Raw genomic sequence first — 22412 nt, forward strand, 5'->3', positions numbered from 1 at the left:
AAAAGAAGATACACAAAATAGAAGAGAAAAGAGTTCCACTTCCAGGGGAACAACCTCAATAGTTGTGTTTTAGGAAAATATTTCTCTCCCTTTTTCCAGTACAAACTAACTACATAAACATCACTTTTCCCAGATCTGAGATCCACTCATCACAAACAGTAACTACCTTGCCACATCACCCCACTACCTATAAGCTGTAAAACAGTTACACCACCACTAACTACACATGATTGTTAACAATACACATAACCTAACTACGACATATCTAACAACAACAGACACAATAAACATAAATAAAAACAACAGACTCATACTAAGTATGGATACATAACATTGCCACCCACTGGGCAGCAACCTTGTCCTCAAGGTTGAAAGCTTGGATACATGCAGCTCGTCCAATAATTCATCTATTATCGGCATCGGAAATTTATCCTTTACAGTCACCTTATTTAGCGCACAATAATCAACGCACATGCGCCATGATCCATCCTTTTTTCGTACCAAGATGACAGGTGATGAGAACGGGCTAGTGCTTGACCGAACAATTCCAGCTTCCAACATCTCCTTCATCAATCTTTCGATTTCATTTTTCTGGACATATGGATATCCACCCGTGATTGGATCCCTGAATGGCCCACTTGGCTCATTAAAAACATCAGAGAACTCACTTAAGAGCTCTTCCATCTCCTTGTCAAGCATGGCGTCTTCATGACTGACTGTGGTTGTAAAAAGTTGGGCCATAGTGGCCATATTTCCCTTCTTCAATTCATGACTGGCTGTGGTTGTAAAAAGTTGGGCCATAGTGGCCATATTTCCCTTCTTCAAAATATGGTTCATGCGTTGAGACCCAACCATCTTCACTGGCCTTTCCTTGCCACCTCGTAATGTATGCTTCCGACCTTCTAATGTAAACTCCATTCTTAACCTTGCAAAATCCCAAACTACTGGTCCCAAAGTTGCTAACCATTGGATCCCTAACACTAGATCACAACCCCCAAGTGGCAACAACTTGACGTCCGCTTGAAAAATAGTTCCTTGCATCACCCATTTCAACCCTTTGCATTCAGCCACGCTTGTAACTTTTCCACCATCAGCCACTACAACTTTCAATGGTTGAGATTTTTGTACTTCGCAAGCTGTCCTTTTTGCCGTTCCCGGATCTAAAAAATTGTGGGTGCTCCCGGAGTCTATCAAAATAATAATAGGCTGCCTCTTAATGTAGCCCCGAATTCGCATTGTTTGATGGGATGTGGACCCAGAAAGAGCATGCACAGAAATTTGAGGTTCCTCCGATTCACCACTGATTTGTTGTTCGGGTTCGACCAATTCTTCACCATCACTTCCATCTTCTTCAAGGTCCAACATAAATATCTGTTGTCTTTTGCAACGGTGTCCCGGGGTGTAGCGCTCATCGCAATTGTAGCACAACCCTCTATCTCGCCTTGCCTTCATCTCATCATGAGTCAACTTCTTCATAATTGGAGTAGTAGTTCCAACCGATTGTTTGTCTTGACCACTAAGCTGCCCCACAACTTTGCTTGCTCCTATTCTTTGCTTCTTTGACAATGCCTCATGATTCTCTTCTTGCAACTTAGCTATCCAACAGCTTGCAACACCGTTTTAGGCTTAAACATTTGCACACTAGTCCGTATTTCATCTTTGAGACCGCTGAGGAAGCAACTGACGTAAAACCCTTCTGGTAGATCATTGGTCAGATTTGCCAGTTGTTCAAAACGATCCTCATATTCTGCCACCGTCGAAGTTTGTTCAAGTTTCGTAAGCGGGCCGATGAAATCCTCGTACGTATTCGGACCAAAGCGTGAACAGATAGCCTCTACAAATTCTTTCCATGGCACTTGTCCTTTGAGTTTTTCAAACCATTGGTACCACTGAATCGCCTTATTCTCCAAGTGGATGGACGCTAAAGGAACCTTTTGTTCCTCCTCGGTGTTGTTGTAAGTGAAAAACTGCTCCACTCTTGTAACCCATCCGAGTGGATCTTCCCCATTGAACTTTGGGAAGTCTATCTTGGTATATTTGGTATAAGCAGGACCCCTTCCCATCTGTATTTTTGGAAACGAATCATGTATAGACTCTTCTTGATCTCCATTTTTGTGCATTGCCGATGCCGACAATGTCTCATATTTGAGGTCCAACGCCGCTACGAGTTGCTTGATCTGATTTATTGCCTCCATTTGTTGTTTACTTTGGTGTTCGTTGTTTTCTCGCAATTGTCTGAATTCTGCTTCCAATTTCTTCCCATCCTGTGATCTAGTTCCATCAGCCATGGTTCCTCGGTATCACAGATAAGATCGACCGCTCTGATACCACTGATAAAATCCTGCACTGAATCAAAAGAAGATACACAAAATAGAAGAGAAAAGAGTTCCACTTCCAGGGGAACAACCTCAATAGTTCTGTTTTAGGAAAATATTTCTCTCCCTTTTTCCAGTACAAACTAACTACATAAACATCACTTTTCCCAGATCTGAGATCCACTCATCACAAACAGTAACTACCTTGCCACATCACCCCATTACCTTTAAGCTGTAAAACAGTTACAGCACCACTAACTACACATGATTGTTAACAATACACATAACCTAACTACGACATATCTAACAACAACAGACACAATAAACATAAATAAAAACAACACTCATACTAAGTATGGATACGTAACAAAACCCCTCTCTATCTGGTTTTGTTGCTTATGGTGAATGGTGATAGCCCATCTTAGTAGGGTAAAAGCACACAGGAACAACTATTTTTAAACTATTCTTTACATTTTTCCCAATCTTTTATTTTTTGTGCATATTCAACATAAATTTGTAGTTATTCATCTTAAGGGGGCTTTGATTGTTGCAATGGATGCCGCCACCTAATTTGCGGTTCATTGTGATGAGGCAAACGGCACATGCCACATAGGAAATTCATTGTCCACGTGTCATATAGATTTTATGCCATGAAAGGATGTGATTGTTCATGGGGATGCAAAAACGGTTGAAAATAACTTTTCATAGAGGGGGTGCCAAGTGGCAGCACAACAGTTTCCACGATTTCAGTGCTATATCTATACTATCTATACTATCTATATAAAGCTGGATGTGGTACGTTGAGGGTGTGCCACGGGGCACCCCTCTGCAAACCGCATTCAAACGTAACGCTAAAAATCCAAACCGTTGTGGCTATATGCGACAACGTCACATCTTTTTTTCCATTTTTCAAAAAGGGTGTGGCTTTTCATAAACGTTTTATAACTTTCCTGTTGTGGCTATTCTCACTTCTACAGAAAAACCCTAACCCTAACCCAAACGGTCTATTCTAATGGTTACCCAACTCTCCCTCCAACTTTCTTTCCATGAGAACCCCCTCCTCCTTTTAATTTGGTAAAAAAAATAAACTTCCTTTTTATTTGCCACCGTCAAGGACGATCTATGGACTATGGGGAAAGGTTTCCAGATTTGTGGCATGGGAACAGATTTCTCTCCATACCGTCCCCTCTCCTTCCAGATTTGTTCTTTTTAAATTTAGCCCCATAATCTCTGATTGCATCATTACTAACATCATGTCTTTCCAGCATATGTATGTCAAATGAGAGAAGTGTTTTCTTTCCAGAGAGGAGAGGGTGTTCCTGAGGGTCACTGATAGCTTCATCTTTTTACTTTGGATATTTCCCGTTATGTGGGTAAGGTGTCTCCTCTTTTTACTGTTTGCTCCAGGACTTCTTCTTACACTTGTTGCTCTTGATTTAAGGAGGAGGAGTTATTTTTGTACTCACTTTTTTCTCGATTGATATTATAGATTTAGTTTCTAAGACATACTTGGGAGTTGGGAGTGGAAGTTCTATCTTTTTTTCTTATTTAATTGTCAGCATAGCTGCTATTTTTCCAAATTATCCGGTCGTTTTGGATTTAGGGGAAAATTCTAAATCTTTCCACCGTAAATAAATTCCCCACAGTTTAGTAAAATCAATTTCAATGATTTCTTTTTTATCACAATAGAAAATTTTCTATGTGTTTTAAAGAAAACTGCAAAGCTTTATTTTCTACACAATATTTTTTCCCTTGAGAATATTATTTTCTAAGAGGTGAAAGAAGTTAGTTGTAGTAGTAGCTTTGCTACTCTGAACCCCATGCTTTAATGGATGCTATTCTAAGTGCTAACTGAATTCCATGAAAATGAATTGGCCCAAGTAACATAAGTAACCTAGGGAATGACTAGGGTTGCAACTCGGGTCTGGTTTTCCAGAACCCTACCCTACCCAAGAAACTAATTCGGGTTGGGTCTAATTTTAAAAAACCCGGGATTCCTAAACCCGACCCTACCCAGGATAGTTTTTCGGGTCGGGTCGAGCCGGCCGGGTTTTCCTACACTCTTGAGATACATGTACTGCAATATCTTACAAATTTAGAAATGAAAAAAAGAACTCATCGTAACCAAGAATGAATGTGACTGTTCAGAAGAAATGACCACATACGAAAAGGTAGTCCAATTATCATGTGCCTATGTAGATTGGTCCTGAGAATTTGTAAGGTTTAGAGACAAGGACTGATTAATTTCTAGCAAGAGGCAACATCAAACCTTTGTATTATTAGAACACATCAAATGGACTTCTTTTTTTTGTAGAAAAACCATTATCTGAAAGCTGTGAAAATCAAAGGGCAGGATTAAGATTTATAGAACTTCAGGCAGTAGGCATAGAGGTAAAAAAGAACTACAAGTATTTGAGTCAATCCTAGATCTTGTCCATGGTGATAGTTCAGCCAGCACGGAGATCATCAGATATTGCATTGGCCTTTCTTGGAGTGGAGCCGCATGTGGAAGGCCATCATGGGCATCTACAGAAGCAACTTTCAGGGCTGCAACCTTGGGTTGATGATCTTATAAACAGAGTCTTCAGGCCAGTCAGTTTTCAAACAATACAGAGTCTTCAGGCCAGTCAGTTTTCAAACAATACTTTATTATGTGAATTGTTTGCACTGGAGATGTAGGTTTTCCAAGTATTAGAAGTTGAAAAATAGCAAACCAATGCAGCGTTTGTGTTAATCGGTTAGTGCGAATTGGGTTGGTGACAACTTGCAGGGGATTGCGAATGACAATAAATAAAAGCAAGCTGATGATTAAATACGGATAACTCGGTACGGTAACAAATTACCTATAGTTGAGGAGAGAGAGAGAGAGAGTAGCATGAGGGTAGGGAATTTGATGAGTGAATAAAGTAGGGCATGTTCGGCAACACTTCTCATTCTCGCCTAAAGAATTGGGCGGAAACAGAGTAATGAGAAATTTTAGAAACGGTTATTTATCGCTTCGAGGAATTATTTTTAGTCGAAAAAGTAGTAGAAATTTTGGAAACGGACCTTAGCGGGTCACGCAGCCAAACATGATTTTTGAGATTTTTTTGGCTTTTGTCATTCTCCACCCCTAAAAAGGGGGAAAATCCCGTAAAAGAATAGTTGCCGAATACACCCGTAGTTTTCAATTTTAATTTCAAACTTATCCATCCGCAGAATCTTTAGCAAATCCCATCTTATAATAATAAAAATGATAAAAGTAGAAGTGAAGCGGGTTTCCGGGTTTTGAGCCATTAAACCCGACCCGACCCGAGAATAACTCGGGTTTTAGATTCTCAAACACTACCCGGCCCAAGACCCACACTCCTTAAACCTGGCCTAGGAATTTTTCGGGTCGGGTTTTACCCGACCCAATTTGCAACCCTAGGAATGACCATGACAATACTCGTTTCTCCATCATCTACTATGATAAGCTGGGAGAAAAAGCCCATGCCTTGAATTTTTTGAAAATTCTGTAGAATTAACACCTCACTTTTTTTTACTTTTTCTAACAAAGGCACTCATTCAACCCACATATTTTCAATCCTACCCCCTCCTTTATGCTTTTTAACGAAGGCACCCATTCAACCCACATATTTTCAATCCTACCCCCTCCTTTATGCTTTTTAACGAAGGCACCCATTCAACCCACATATTTTCAATCCTACCCCCTCCCTTATTTTTTCTACATTTTTTTAAACTAATGTTTTTCTTTTATTTCATATACTTTTTTTTTGCCATGTCGTGCATTTTTTTATTTTTCTACACAAAGATTTATTAGAAAACTTTTTCTTTTCCATTTTTTCTTTACTTGGTAAGTGGTTATGCATACATTTTTGCCATGTCGTGCATCGCATGTCGGGTGTTACTAGTGTTAAATAAGCTGGGAGGAAAAGCTCATGCTTTTTTGAATTTTTTCAAAATTCTGTGGAATTAACACCTCACTTTTTTTTACTTTTTCTAACAAAGGCACCCATTCAACCCACATATTTTCAACCCTACCCCTCCTTTATGCTTTTTAACAAAGCCACAATTAAAGTCACATAATTTCAATCCTACCCCCCTCCTTTGTTAAAAAACATTAGAAAATATTTTTAGAAGCTTTTTTGAATTTTTTGAAAATTATGTGGAATTAACACCTCACTTTTTTTGACTTTTTCTAACAAAGACACCCATTCAACCCACATATTTTCAATCCTACCCCCTCCTCTATGCTTTTTAATAAAGGCACCCATTCAACCCACATATTTCAATCCCACCCCCTCCTTTATGCTTTTTAACAAAGGCACCATTAAAGCCACAAAATTTCAATCCTACCCCCCTCTTTTGTTAAAAAGCATTAGAAAATATTTTTAGAAAATATAAAAAGCATATATTTTTAGAAAAAGTATATGATACTTGTTTGATTTATTTTTAGCTACTTTTTTACTTATTTTTTCTACAGATTTTTTAAATAACGTTTTTTTTTTGTCATATACTTTTTTTGGCCGTGTCGTGCATATTTTTATATTTTTTACACAAAAATTAATTAGAAAATTTGGTATCATATACTCTTTTTTTCGTCGTATCGTGCATCTTTTTTTTTACACAAAAAGTAATTAGAAAACTTGCTTTTTTGCATTTTTTTCATTACTTGGTACGTGGTTATGCATACTCTAAAAGTATATGATACTTTTTTTATTTATTTTTAGCTACTTTTTTACTTATTTTTTTACAAATTTTTTAAATAATGTTTTTTTTTTGTACCATATGCTTCTTTTTTTGCCGTGTCGTGCATATTTTTATTTCTTTTACACAAAAATTAATTAGAAAATTTTGTATCATATACTTTTTTTTCACCGAATCATGCATCTTTTTTTTTTTACACAAAAAGTAATTAGAAAACTCTTTCTTTTGCATTTTTTTTCATTACTTGGTACGTGGTTATGCATACTTTTTTGCTTATCGTTTCTACATATTTTTAACTATTTTTTTTTTGGTATCATAGTCCTTTTTTTGGCCGTGTCGTGCATCGCATGTCGCGTATTACTAGTATGGTATATATATAAGATATATTTCCATCCCTTTCCCTTTTTGCATCTCTACCCATTTTGTTTGTCTTTTACTGGAAAAAAAAAAGAGAGTAGAAAAAGGCAAACAAAATGAGGTGAAAATGCAGCCATTTTTGGGGGAAAAAACAAACAAGTAGGCGTGGAAATAGTGGAAAAGGGGGTGGAAAATATCAGTTCCCTATTATTTATCAAAAGGACCGTTTAACCCGGAAGGGTGTGGCTCTTTGGCGTAAAGTCATGGGTTTGCTCCCCAGTGACGAGCGTTCGAATCCCCCCTTGCTTACCCATTGCGCGTGGTTTCCGGGTGATTGTGTGCATCCGTAGGGAAATAGTCCTACCCCCGAAGGGGGTGAAGACACCCTTTCGTTACCAAAAAAAAAAAAAAAAGGACCGTTTATGAGCACATACCTCAAGCATCCCTTTATATGATTCTATTCTTATAAGGACCAAAGGATTACCTAATCAATCTGTTACAATTTAGATCGGTTTTGTTTTTTCTCTTTCTTATTTTGAACACTTGTGCCTCTATTCCCCTCATTTTTTAAGTAGATCTCATGCGTTTTTCTACCTATTGTGGATAGAGAGTGTCAAATAGAAGGGGTGAAACTCCAAAGCCAAAGAGTCTCAGAGGGTCTTCTTTCAGTTAGTTATGAGCCTTATGGCTATGACTAATAACTATGTCATGGGCCAAACATTAAATTTTGCAAACACCCTCATAACCTCTTTGAGGAGAGTGCCAGTGATCCCATTACCTCTTCAAAGGTTCAGTCTTTTTCCCTTTTCCCCTCTTCATACAAAAACAACAACAGAAAACCCATGTGAGAGAACCAACTGGAGAGAGCAGAGTCTCCTCTCTTTCTTTAAATCATGCTCTACCATGGAGGATTTAAAGCAAATACATGCCCAACTCATACAAAGTGGCTTTGACCAACATATCTATGTAGTGGGCAGAATCATCACATTTTGCGCGGTTTCTGATAATGGATCAATGGATTATGCTGTCTCAGTTTTTGAACAAATCAAATACCCAGATGGGTTCCTCTGGAACACCATGATAAGAGGGTTTGGAAAGTGTAACAGAGCAGAGGAAGCATTTGGATTCTACAAAAGAATGCTTGACAAGGGAGAAGTAGCAGACAATTTCACCTTCTCTTTCTTGTTAAAGATATGTGGGCAGTTAAAAGCAGTTGAATTGGGCAAGCAAATACATTGCAGTGCTGTGAAATATGGCCTAGATTCCCATGTGTTTGTCAGGAACACCCTTATTCATATGTATGGCCTGGTTAAGGACATTACAACTGCGCGCCGGGTGTTTGAAGAAATACCCAAATTAGATTTAGTATCGTGGAACACTATCATTGATGGCTATGTCCAGTGCGGTCTCTGCGAAGAAGCACTGAGGTTGTTCTTGAGAATGCATAGAAGTGGAGTAGAACCCGACGAAGCCACATTGGTTGTAGTCCTTTCGGCTTGTTCTAATATGGGTGCCTTAGATTTTGGAAGATGGGTGCATTCTTGTATTGATGGTATTGGGCTTGACCGTGTTGTATCAGTATCCAATTCCTTGATTGATATGTATGCGAAATGCGGTGTGATTGATGAAGCACGCAGAGTCTTTGATATGATGAATGAGAGAAACACAGTCTCTTGGAATGCCATGATACTAGGACTCGCCATGCACGGGTATGCTGATGAAGCATTAGAGCTGTTTTCTAGAATGCGAGAATGGAAAATGGAGGTGCCAAATGAGGTTACGTTCCTCGGAGTTCTATGTGCTTGTAGTCACAGAGGATTGGTGGATGAAGGTAGAAGGTATTTTGATAGTATGAGAATGGATTATGGTATTAGACCCACGATAAAACACTATGGGTGCATGGTCGATCTTCTTGGGCGGGCAGGGCTCTTGGGAGAAGCCTATGAACTGATAAGAGAGTTGCCCATAGAGTGCAATGCGATTGTGTGGCGAACATTGTTGGGCGCGTGTCGTGTTCATGGGAACATTGAAGTGGGTGAGCGCGTGAGGAGGCATTTGTTAGAGTTGGAGCCAAATCACAGTGGGGATTATGTTCTTCTTTCAAACATGTATGCAAGTGCGGGCCGATGGAACGATATGTTGAAGGAGAGAGAGGCAATGAGAGACAGGAGAGTTCAAAAGCCAGAGCCAGGTAACAGCCTAGTTGATGCCATCCTACCATGTTGCTAGAAAAAAAAAATCAAACATTGTAACAAATCAACTGGAACTTCAAGGACAGTATGGTTATTCTATCTTGGATCAATTCGTTCAAAGGGGCGATATTTAAGAACTGTGGTGAGATCTTTCTTCCATTGCTTGGTCTCCATGAACTGAAGTGCTTCAAATGTTGCTCCAATTTGGAAAGCCGCAGCACCTCCCTGGGTGACAGCCTTTGCATGGACAGTTGTAAAGAAGAAAAAATTAATACTTGTGAGCGACTCGAGAGAAGGCACTTTAATCTTTCTAGTAGGTGTGTTCTATGTAGGAAAATCAGAAAAATCTCTGGAGCACCTCTTGGTTCGATACCCTTTCACTAATGAAGCACATCTTGGTTAGATGCCTTTTCACCAATGGGCATCATCAAAAGCTTTGAGCTCTCTTGGGCACTCTCAGGATTCATCAAGAAGATGTTACTTAATTGGAGTGTTGGTCCTTTTGGTGAAGTGGGTCGGGTTCTTTGGAAGCTAGTTCGATTTGCTTTAATGTGATTCTACGGGCAAAAGATTCTATCCTTTTCTGGTTCAGCTGGTGTTTGCAATGCAAAAGAGTCAGAAGTGCGCGCCCTCTTCTGGGCCAGAGATGGTTCTCCAAGTATCTGTATTCTGGACCACTGACTATTGAAGGAGATTCTAAATTTTCCGTTACCTTAAAAAAAAAAAGTTATACATTCTGTGTTTCTGTACTCATGCAAAAGCTTCAAATTACTAATACATTCATTGATTTCTCTTTCAATCGAAGGAGATGATCATATCGAAGTGCTGATCAAATTGGAAAAGTTTAGGTCATCTAATTCCATAGGAGGACATGGAAACCCAAACACTTCTACAGATATATTACAGCTCCCTGGGGAATCTAGTTGCCAAAAACAGCATCATAACCATGGTTTTAAATCTCGGGTTCAAAATGAATTTTGGCCGTCACCGAAACCGAAATTGCAGGAAAAATGCTATATATAATTAATAAATTTGAGATTTTGGGTTGACTTTCACGAAATTTTGGATGAAATATAAAAAAACCGAAATTTCGGCTGAAATCCAGTACCGTTTCAGGTATTGAAAATTTTCGGTTTCGGTGTTGACTGAAATTCGAAATTTCGGATTTCGGTCGAAACTTAAAACCATGATCATAACCATAAGAAACCTTAATCTACCTGTAACAAATATTCACATGTCTAATGCACGGCTAAAATGATAACAATATAAATCATATAACCACCTTGGATTTCTGAAATTTGAACTAAGATATTATGCATGGGTACTTGCATACTAGAGAACCAATTGTGCATCATTTCTTTAGTAAAAATGGGATACATTCAGTAGAAAAACAATATTTGGATTCATATTTCTTTACAGAATTCACAGTCAAACTTGTAACAGAACTCGACTGATATCAAAATCAAGAAATGAACCCACGCTCAAGCAATTACAAATCAAGCTATTTTCTTCTGCCCCTTCTCTTGCCATTCCTTGTGATCAGTCTCTATCTTTGCTTTCACACTGGCATGGAAACCTGGGTACGGTTCGTAATCACAGAACTTCTGAAGAACCTGAAGGAACAATAGCATGACACCTTAATCTCCATAGTAGATCATTGCCAAATTAACAGGATAAGTAATTACCTCAAGGAAAATGAAGAAAGGCTCCATCAAAAAGGCTTGAGAAAGGTTGCCACGAAGAGCAGGTGTCCGCTTCTGTAGATAAATTAATAAATGTGTCACAACATGATGTGATCCAACCGTTGGATCGTTTATTTTCTAGTCGATACTTTGTTTATTTTATTTGTCTTGTGATTAAATTAAGGATTGAGGACTTATGGTTATTTTTGGCATTATTTTTAGCCTAGATGTGGGGGATGTCCACATCCTCTAGGGCCCCACATCATTCACACACTTCCCCACATCATCTGTTTGGGATATGGTTTGATTACTTTAATCGTGAAGTCTTTGCCCCTTGAGCTCCTAAAGTCTCCGGAGTTATCCGCGAACCCCCGGGGTTGCACCACAACAATATGGTGAAATAGGGATTCTTACTTCTTACACGATGGATGCGCATATTTTTGAAGGAAAAATACAAGCCGCCAAAAGTACAAGTGGCCACAAATACGAGGGTTAGAATTGTCATCCAAAGGGGGTGGATTTTGCTCCATGTCTCATCCGTGGCAAGAAATAGGAAATAAATGGCTTGGATCATTGAGCAAGTGGCCCCCGCTTGTACTTTTGGCCGCTCATATTTTTCCTTGGAAAAATATGCGCATATATCATACAAGAACCTGGCTAATAGTGGAGTCCTTTTTCCAAATAACATGAGAAGTTAAAGGACTGTAATTGTAAATCAGGCAGCAGTTACCTACTTACCTCAAACACGCCATGGCCTATGAAAGATCCTGTCCAACAGATCAACTGAGCTGCCAATACTACCTGGATAAATTTGTTGCAGTGATCATCAGAGACGAATACTTGATTGAGTTTCAAAAGCTCATGCCTTGTCAAAATTTCAAGTTCCCCAAGTACTTGATTGGGCTTCCAAACCGGTCGAACACTTGATTGGGTTTCAAAGCCCATGCTTTAGGAAAATTTCAAGTTCCCCATGTACTTGATTGGGTTTCCTTGGGTACTAAGATGACCAAGTTAAACTCTTAAATAAAGTCTCAATTAAGTAGAGCCAGCTTAGGAAGTTCTTTGTGTTCTCAATCACATTTGATATATCATGTCCGTGTCCACAAATCATACGACACAACAGAAAGAACATTTCAGGATTGGTGATGAGCATGTTAAATTTTGAAATGAACTTCTTTGGCCAGCAAAAGCTAATTCTTCATTAAATGTCTTATCCCACATCCATCTTTAAGAGAGAGGCCTGATTTTTCATGAATATCTAATCCAGAATTCAACCTTGAGAAAATAAAAGCAAGGCTTTACATTCCCCACTAATAATAATGAGGCAATTCCCCAAAGGATTATATGAACACATGGGAGACAAAGTCTAATTAATTAAGAAACATGATTCTAAAATTGCTTTGTGCACAAAACAAAACTTAGCATGCAGTCCGATAAAGCTAAGAACCACTGCCTTGTCATCTACCAAACGAATGGACCCATAGAAATTCAAATTTATCATAACAAAAAAGTATCCTAAAACAAATAAGTACACATGAAACAAGGGAAAAATGAAAGCAACAATATTTCAGTTTCGAATTTTCTGGATAGCATCAGAGTGTCATAGAGAAAAGAAATTTTTTCTCACAATTTTCATTTATCTCCTCTCTGAAGTAAGCTAAGGCTATTACAGTAACTGAAAGAGGCAACAAAAGTAAGCTCTGGCCCTGTTTGTTTTGGATTTCAAGAACCAATTGTGAGTCCAAAACTGATTATTGGACTCAAAATTAATCCAAAACAAACAGGGCCTAACTAACATTTAATTATTAATTATTGAAAAATAATTCAGACCAATATACTTCATAATACTTCAAACTCCATCACAACCACATTTTGTCATCCTAATGCTCGATATTTACAAAAAGAAGAAAGAAAAGAGCAAGAAAATAACAATAGGAGACCAAAATGTTCCAATGAACTAGAAGATAAAAACTCCAGTCCTTCGAAAGTATAAAACCACATCCCTTTAGAAGGAGAAAAGAAAAAAGTTGCAATGTACTCGCCCACCTTCCATGCAAAAGATGCAGAGATACTTGGGCAAATGATATTAGGATTGCTCTTATACTCCCTATTAAAAATAGAGAAGAATGGATACCTAACATTCATTTGTCAATTATCATAAAATGAAACAGAGCAAATCCCATTATAATGCAACCTCAGTTAAATCAACAACTACTCCTCTGAAACAAACATCTATATTTAAAAAAAGAGGAATGATAGATGCAAGGGAGCCCTTGCATAAAGAGCCTGAAAAGGGCTCTTGATTGGTTCCACATCATTAAGTGTAACCGTTTCCAATCAGTTGAAAAAGTAAATTCAGTTACACTTAATGACGTGGAAGCAATCAAGGGCCCTTTTCAGGCTCTTTATGCAAGGGCTCCCTTGCATCTATCATTGCTCTTAAAAAAAAGTAACAACAATGTATCATACAAAATGGAGAGACTAACATGATCCATGTTGGGGATTCTACTTAAAACCAAAGATCCCACATCAGAAAACTAAGGAGAAGTGGATGGGCTTATAAGGGCTTGGGCACCCTCACCTTAACGGCTAGCTTTTAAGGGTGACTTCTACCCGGGTCCCAACAAGTGGTATCAGAGCTCAGGTGCGGTAACCCCGGTGTACCCTCGAGGATGGAGAAAATCCCATGGTGAAGATCTCGGTAACCTCGGTGTACCTTCAAGGACGGTGAAATTTCCTCAGAGAAGATTTCGTAATTCCCACGTTGCCTCACGTGGAGGGGCGAGATTGTCCGCGTTGCTTCCGCGTGGAGGGGGAGATTGTTGGGGATTCCACGCAAAAGCAAAGATCCCACATCGGAAAAGTTAAGGAGATGTGGATGGGCTTATAAGGGCTTGGGCACCCTCCCCTTAATGACTAGATTTTAAGGGTGAGTTCTACTCGGGTCCCAACAAGTGGTACCAGAGTCGAGGTGTGGTAACCCCCGACGTACCCTTGAGGATGGAGAAAATCCCTTGTTGAGAAAACCCGCCAGACAAATCCGATCCTATCATGGTCAAATAAACAGAAAAGTATAAAAAAACACAAGCCACAAGATGAACACCAAGATTTACGAGGTTCGGTCAAGATGCCTAGATCTATGGGCGAGAACACGATCTTCCACTGAGAAAAACGAAATAAGAGGATTATAATGGATTAGCCCAAACCCACAACCCTTTCCTTGTCCTCTCAACCAAGACCTTACACGAGAAAAACCCACAAGAATTCACCTGAGAAGAACCCGAGAGAAAACCCAAATGCTATGTTTGGTTGCTTGGAGTGGCTCGGAGAGTAGTGGAATAGGAAGTCAAAGGGAGGAGACAAGCATTTTGATTTGCCTAGATTTACCTCGGAAAATTGTGTTGTAGTGTTTGGTTGCGCGGCAAATAATCGGAGAGTACGAGAAAAAGTAGGGGGTGTCATTACCAACATAGGGAGAGAGGAGAGAGAGGGAAGAGATAGATAGAGAGGCAGCATCATTCCCTATAAAATTCAACCAAAATTCTTTGCTTTTGGAAGAAGGAGACAAGAAAGAAACAAGCAATTATTACATGAGAGAAATCCAAGGGAATCAATGGGAGTCCAACTCATCTTGGCAATCAAACGTGGAATGGCATGCCAAATCCAAACCAAATTCAAACGGCTCCCGAGCTTTTGTACAACCAAACGAAGCAAAAATGAAACCCTCTTCTTCTTTCACCTTCTCTCTTTCTCTCCTCTCTCTCTCTCTCTTTTTCTCCCCCTTTCTCTCACGTCAAGCCACGCCTCTCTTGCCCCTACACACTGGTCGTGCAAGGAGGTAGACCTTTTATACTTAGGTTTTCTAAAAACCCTAGAAAACCATGTTTCCCTCCCGTTCCACAGTAGGAAACAGGGCAACTGTCCCTACTATCCAAAGAATAAAAAACCCAGCTCCATAAAAGAAACAAATTCCAATAAAATTCAATAATAAAAAGGCTGATATTGGCACTACCATGTTTTGATAATTACACTAACTCATCTTGTAGTTTATTATTTAAGCAACGGTCGAAGGATTCTACAGTTCCCAAATAGCTATAAAAAGCCAATTAAAAAAGAAAAGACAAGCTGAGTTTGTGCAGTTATTAAAAGATAATGGTGCCAATTTCAGTAGCCTAAAAAAATAGGAGACAAGACATAACATGGAGAGACAAACAATCAAACATTATTGATGATTCAACAAAAAAAAAAAAAAAAAAACAGCCCATAAAAGAAACAAATTCAATAATAAACAAAATAGGAGATAAGAACAAGGAAGAAAATGCACTCACCCTCCATGCCAGAGAAAACCCAAGTTGATTTGCAAGATGACTGCTACTAACCCAACACAAGAAGCAAAGAATGGCAGCTAAAGTCCCAGCTTTGATATCCATGAAGACATAAAAAGTGGCATAAATCAAAGCAAAAAGAAACCCAAAATTTAAAACCAAGATACCACTGCTTTGGAATGAAAAGAAACTGGTTTGGGGGAAATTGAAGAGAGGTGGTGTGAAATAGAGAAGGACAAGAGATGTGTAGAAAATTGGCCAAACAAACAAAACATGCATTAAGATGTTTATTGGGTTGCTATGATAAGCCCCATGGAAGGCAAAGTGCTTCTCAAGATCAAAAAATCGCTTCCCCATCACAGAAATTGGAAGTATTACCCTGAAATATGCAAAGTCAATTGTTGGGTTTCTCCTATATTTTGATTTTGAAAAAGAAAAAGGAAACAAAGAACAAAAAAGAAACAGATGGAATTGAACTCACCAAACGCAAGCTGGGTTTAGTTCGTAGTTGAAATCGACCTGCTAAGCTAGGAAAAAATTCATCTAGTGGGGGGATTAGATAAGGATGTAAAAAATTTGTTTACCCCCTAGGCGAAAATCATGTGTGCTTCATCGGGTAAACTGAACAAAGCTTGTCTCCAACGCCTCTAATAGTCAATTCCATGCTTACTTTTTGGTTCAAAGAAATTGATATTTCCACACCCCTATTAGATCTATTAGGAAGGGGCTGGAGGAACTTCCCTCCAACTCAGGTTGAGCCAAGTTTTTTTCGGGTAAACTAAATAACTAATGCACCTACCTCCTTTTGCTTGGATGTTCTTCATTTACCTCCAAACCATAGTAACTTAGTAAGTATAAAGGGTACCACTGCCCATAGTAAGTATCAAGGGTAAACGGTCTAATTTAAAAAAAGAAAAAAAAGAAATACAAACCAAACAAAGATAGATTTGAAGTTCATGTTCATCAGGGCCATAAATGTTGTAGAGGTATTGGTCAGCCAAAATGACATGACCAGTAACTCGTAATGTCATCTTCAGTACGAAAAGTTGTCTTGGGTACTGCCTTAATCTTTTAGTTAATGGTAACTGAAACAGAGGTCAATCGTAGAAAAGACTGGTACTCCTTGTAGTTGGTCAGATAAATAATTAAGGGAAGTGATATTTACGCCCCTTTTCATCACCAGGGACACCCGGCGCTAGTGTACGTGGCAATCAAGGCCACTAGATTCTTCGGACATCAAGTACATTAGGCCCCCTTTAGTCATTGGTATACTGGCACCAGGTGTCCCTGGTGATGAAACGGGGCTTAAATATCACTTCCCATAATTAATCTTCGACAAAGGATACTTATTTCATACCAATACCTTGTTCAGCTCCCAGCAGTCTGTATAAAGTTGCATGCTCTCATTCTTTTTCTTCACAAACAAGATTGGATCGAGCTACCCAAGGAGATAAATTGGGCCTAACAAAATACCCTCGAGTCGTGCAAAATGACTAAAATACCCTTATGACATAAAAATGATCAAAATAACCTCATACAGGGTAAAATGACTAGAATACCCTAATATCATGAAAAATTACTGAAATACCCCTAGATCAAGTAAAAATGACCCATGGCTCATAAAAAATGACTAAAATGACTAAAAATATCATCATGAGAGAAAAATACGTCATATTAGGTTAAATGACTAGAAATACCCCTATACCAGGTAAAAATGATAAAAATACCCCTGAGTCATGCAAAATGACTAAAATACCCTTATGACATAAAAATGATCAAAATAACCTCATATAGGGTAAAATGACTAGAATACCCCAATATCATGAAAAATTATCGAAATACTCCTATATCAAGTAAAAATGACCTATGGCTCATGAAAAATGACTAAAAATACCCTCATGAGATAAAAATGATAAAAATATGTCATATTAGGTAAAATGACTAAAATACCCCCGGGTCATGCAAAATGACAGGAATACACCTCTACCGGGTGAAAATGACCAAATACCCTGAGTCATGGAAAATGACTAAAACACCCTTACGACATAAAAAATGATCAAAATACCCCCATATAGGGTACAATGACTAAAATACTCCTAGATCATGGAAAATGGCTGAATTGCCCCTATATCAAGTATTTTAGGGCTTTTTGGTTTTGTTAGATTTCAAATTCAAATCCAAAGAGCATCCAACAAAAAAAAAATTAGATTTGAAATTCAAATCTATACGTGGTCATCCAAACAGCGTTATTTATAAATTTGTGAATTTTAAAATTCTTGATTTCAAATTCATGGATTTTGGAAATCCAAATTCACCTCCAAATCCAAATCCAAGGGGTATGCAAACGGGCCCTTAATTCAGCTAGAGCCATATGATTTGAAGCCTTAGAAATAGAAACTATACTTGGTACTAAATCAATGGAACATTCTTTCTCCCTATTTGGTGGAACCCTAGACAAATTCTTACGAAAAACATCCAAAACATCTTCACAATATTTGCCTATTTGGTTGCCCATTTTAGGGGATTGTAGGAGTTTCAAATGCTTGAGATCTTCCAAAGATCTCCCAAAAGCATGTTTGGTTGCCATTTAGAACTTTGACCATTAAACAACTTCTAGACATCATTATTACATTTTATCCTATGTGGCGCCTACGTGGAGGAGATGTTTCCCCTCCTAATCTTCTCCCCAAATTTCACCATTTTGGTGAAATTTGAGGAGAAGATCTCAAGAAGTTCTTGTCTTATTATCTTTTCTCCCTTTCGCTCTCTTCCACCCTCCAATTTGGTAATGGCACCCATATATCTTCCGCTAATCTTCTCGCGGATTGCTGCGGATTGCCGCTAATCTTCCACTATTCTTCTCCCAATCTAATCTTCTTGTCTTCTTCCCTTTGACTTCTTCTTCTCCTAATCTCCCACCTAACTTCCAGCAACCAAATAGAGCAATTAAATGGGAATTTACTCAGGCCTCGGCTCGGCATCACTGGTATCACGCATTACAGCCTGAATGGCAAAAAAACACAGGAAGGGGCATACGAGTCACTACTCTCAAAAGTGAATTCCATCTATCTTAGAATTTGTAAATTCACCTTTTTACCATAACAATCCACATGACCATAATAAGCAGTTAGCCAATCCATCCCAAGAATAACATCAAAATTCCTCATCTCGAACATCGTTAAATCTCCCGGTAATCCGTAATTTCCTATCCATATCCTAATTTTTTTTGAAGAAGAAGAGATACATTTTGTGGGATTTGAACCCTATCCATATCCTAATTACACAGGACTTACAAACACAATTAGCAAATAAAACACCTATGATCGGGATATTAACATATAAATCCACTGCATAGGTTTGCACAACTTATGATGTTTATTGCATAACTCACTGCTCCAACAGAATGAGTTGGACCCAAATCAAGATAGTACCTAGCATGTTTTTCTTCTCTATTTGCTTCGGGGACTTGGTCCACTTGAATTTTCTTATTTGTTAACCCTTGAGTGCCTCGAAATGGGATTCTTGGTGGTATTAGATTTATACAATCTAACGCAAGATTTTGACTTTCAATCTTCCATTTGATCTTTAATCTTCAAGTCTTAGTCTTCCGTCCATGGATCTTCTTCAATTATCTTTGGCTTACTTGATCTTCAAGATTGCTTTAGTGCCTTGATCCATGCTCTTCCTTGACTTTGATCCTTGAATAAATCTTCAACTTAAAACTCAAAATTTAATAGTATAACATAATGAATCAAACTTGTGTTTGGAATCATCAAAAGAAGACAAGAACATTGTCAAGGGTTGAACCATTGGGGTTACAGTATGCCTCCTTGAACTTTCCCAAGTGTACGACTCTCCATCACACTCATGAATTCTATGTTCTGTCTTCCACCTATTGGAAGCATCACCTTATAGCATGTAAGTAGCATCGGCCACTTTTTCCACTTTTTCTTCGTATGTGCTATGAAGAACACCAAAAACTTTCCTATGAAGAACACCAAAAACTTTCTCTACTTCCACGATCCACTTCTTTTCCTCTAGGAGATTAGTGGCCGGTTCTCTCAAAATTTAGCGGATTTAATTGCTTGAATTCTGCGATTCCACTACGCTGTATTGATTGATTCCCAACTGACTTGCTGGTACAACCATTGTTGCTAATGTTGGACTATCCCAACTAGGGTATGTATCAATTGGTCCACATCCACCTGTCCATGTGGATGTTTTCACTTTGCACTAGATCAATGTTTCCAAAGTTTTTCAAACTCCATTTGCATAAGATAATTCATAAATTTAAAATACTTTTGAAAGCAACTATGAACATACTTATCCTGTGATAAGTCCCAGAACAAAAGCCACATGACTCCCCTGTGGTTGGGTTCACAAACATAGAAGCCACATATTTCACCTAAAGCAGAGTTCACAATCACAGAAGCCACATATTTCTCCTATAGCGGGATCCACAACCATAGAAGCCACGCTGAACATAAAATATGAGTATAATGCATCCACGATCCAGGATCAGAACTTTAATTGAGTATAGAATTCAAAGCAATTTCCAGTGATACACATCACATAACTATGTTGCATATTTGACCCATATAATTGATTCAAAATACTATTGTCTATCAAATAAAATTCAATAGCAAGTTTCTTTTTCAAAGACATTTGAATATCAAATAAGATTCAATAGCAAAATCACTTCCTAAAACAATTTTCTAATAAATTGATTTAGAAACAATTTTCACACAAAACAGTTTCCAAAATCATTTGATATAAAGCAGTTCCACTTCTCCACCAAAATCCAATAGTAGAATCATTTTTCTCAAACGTTTCAATGTAAAATCTGTCTTTAAAAAAATATCATATTGAAATATACTAGAGAAGGTGGAAAATCACTTACATCAAAGAAAATAATAATGCAGGTGGTTGAGACTTGAGACTAAGAAAATTTTGGTGTGGTTGAGAAAGATTTGGAAGGTGGCTCTCCCTATGGATTCTTTTTATTTAAAGCTGGCAAATCTCACCAACACTACAAAACCCTTATAATAAACTAAATTCATGCATAATCTTTAGGGATTTGCTACGGACCATCACAGAAGGCATTTCGCAGATGGTATGTCGCATGTCAAATCAGCCACCTCGTGAATGATGACAAAACTGCTGAAAAGTGAGCCTCTGGGGCTGGTCTGACATGCGACAGACCGCCTAGGAAATGCCTTTGCTATGGTCCCTAGCAAATCCCTAATCTTTATATTTCTTAAAGTTTTCATCAACGTGTGTCGCTTGTATGGGGTTAGGGGATACAACTTTTGAGTTGGCATCGAGTGGATTTGTGATAAAGAATGGGGAAATCAAGAGGTGGTAGTAGCAAAAATACACAAGTGGTGGTCTCTAGCTTTGAACCGGGAGTGTAGAAGAAAGTTCTATTTTTATAAGGTTTTGTGTCAAATGAAGTTTAAAATCATTGACTAGAAAATCCAAACATGTCATTGACTATATGAAACAAAATAAATTTATCTTTCGTAGGTCAAAGAATAATGTTGAGAATGTATGTACTTGTTTCCAATCGAGCAAAGAATGCCATTTCCCTTTAAATTTTTTATGAACAAGTAAACTTCTATAGAAAAAAATATTGGGAAGAATTTTGTGGCCCAACCCTGATGATATCCTCTTTAACGGCTCAAAGATTGCTTAGTTTTTATTGATGAATGTACCCAATTTAACATGGCTTTTTCCTCTTCATCACAAATCTGATTTTATAAGCAATTTAGCTCCATTTTTTCATACGTGATTGACACAAATCTTGTATTCTACAATGCTTTATCTACATTTATAAATCAACAGAAACTCCATTAAAAAGGAAATCGGAATTTTTGTGCTAGATGGTGGAGGGAATGTTATTTGATAGATCATGAGACATATGCCATGTCCAAAAACGCAGCAGCAAAATGGTTTGTCTTAGAGAAACACAGAAATATTATCGAGTTGGTGTGAAGTACTCCTAAATGGCTTACAATTATATTACAATGATCTTTAATTAGCCATGTTAATCAAAGAAAGTGAGATCTGATACAATCATGGAACTTGTTGTCATGCGTGCTAGGACCAGGATTGAAGTCTGGCAGTGTGATCCTAGGCTTGGGGCCAGCAATGCCCCTTGGGCTAGGAGGGCATGACCAATGAGGGTTTGATAAACCTGGCCTCGACACAATGATTGTGCTACTCAATAATTATAATGGTTATGCCCTTTTCCATCAGTTATAGCTTCTGGTAAGATTGGTAGCATCACGATACTAAAAGTGGTATCAGAGCAACGTCGCAGGTTCGAGACTCCTAGGGTCATCGCGCCGGGGTGGGGGCGGTGGGAATCGTTGGCTTAGGCGCTTTTACAATGGTCTTCTTTCCATGTAGCCCTTTCACAAGCCACTCCTTCCGCAGTCATTCTGATAACTTCAGTCTTGCTATTTTTACCAACTATCCCTTTCTATGTAATTCCTCTCCACAAGTTGCCCCTTCACAAGCCACTCGTTGACTCAAACATTGACGTGGTGATTGCTCTTATACCAAAGCTGCGTGAACAATGGAACACGTTAGCAGGCTAGGCCCATTAAACCTATCCAATACCAGGCTTTCCCATACCAGACTGGGCCCCACTTAGTCGATACCTAGGCATGCTCCCACTTAGGACTGTAATGTATTGTTAACAACAATATCCATAATTAATATGTTAGGGTTTTGTATTCTTCTATCTCTTAGAGATTCTATAAACAGAGAAATTCTATGGTGAATGCGCATTTAGATCAGTATTGGCGGTACGACAGAAGTATCACCCTTGATATTTGATCTAGAAGA

General features: G+C 38.4%; 3 protein-coding genes across 3 annotated transcripts; 1 reads left to right on the plus strand and 2 right to left on the minus strand.

Moving 5' to 3' along the window:
* LOC143858163 (uncharacterized) lies at nucleotides 1–1519 on the minus strand. The gene has a single exon (XM_077368803.1). The coding sequence runs from the start codon at nucleotides 1474–1476 to the stop codon at nucleotides 217–219; it is 1260 nt and encodes a 419-aa protein (XP_077224918.1). The 5' UTR covers nucleotides 1477–1519; the 3' UTR covers nucleotides 1–216.
* Nucleotides 1520–7860: 6341 nt separating this feature from the next.
* On the plus strand, nucleotides 7861–10352 carry LOC143857880 (Pentatricopeptide repeat (PPR) superfamily protein). The gene has a single exon (XM_077368407.1). It carries the CDS (start codon nucleotides 8037–8039, stop codon nucleotides 9588–9590), a length of 1554 nt encoding a protein of 517 aa, XP_077224522.1. The 5' UTR covers nucleotides 7861–8036; the 3' UTR covers nucleotides 9591–10352.
* A 531-nt stretch (nucleotides 10353–10883) lies between these two features.
* LOC143858048 (2-hydroxy-palmitic acid dioxygenase mpo1-like) lies at nucleotides 10884–16317 on the minus strand. The gene is made up of 5 exons (XM_077368641.1): nucleotides 16042–16317; nucleotides 15564–15939; nucleotides 11974–12036; nucleotides 11239–11310; nucleotides 10884–11166 (listed from the first exon to the last, which is right to left on the minus strand). Exons 2-5 carry the CDS (start codon nucleotides 15915–15917, stop codon nucleotides 11050–11052), a joined length of 606 nt encoding a protein of 201 aa, XP_077224756.1. The 5' UTR covers nucleotides 15918–15939; nucleotides 16042–16317; the 3' UTR covers nucleotides 10884–11049.
* Between the last annotated feature and the right edge of the window lie 6095 nt (nucleotides 16318–22412).

The sequence above is a fragment of the Tasmannia lanceolata genome, unplaced genomic scaffold (assembly GCF_043159265.1).
Source record: "Tasmannia lanceolata isolate RefF3 unplaced genomic scaffold, GAP_Taslan_0.1 ptg000025l, whole genome shotgun sequence".
NCBI lineage: Eukaryota > Viridiplantae > Streptophyta > Magnoliopsida > Canellales > Winteraceae > Tasmannia > Tasmannia lanceolata.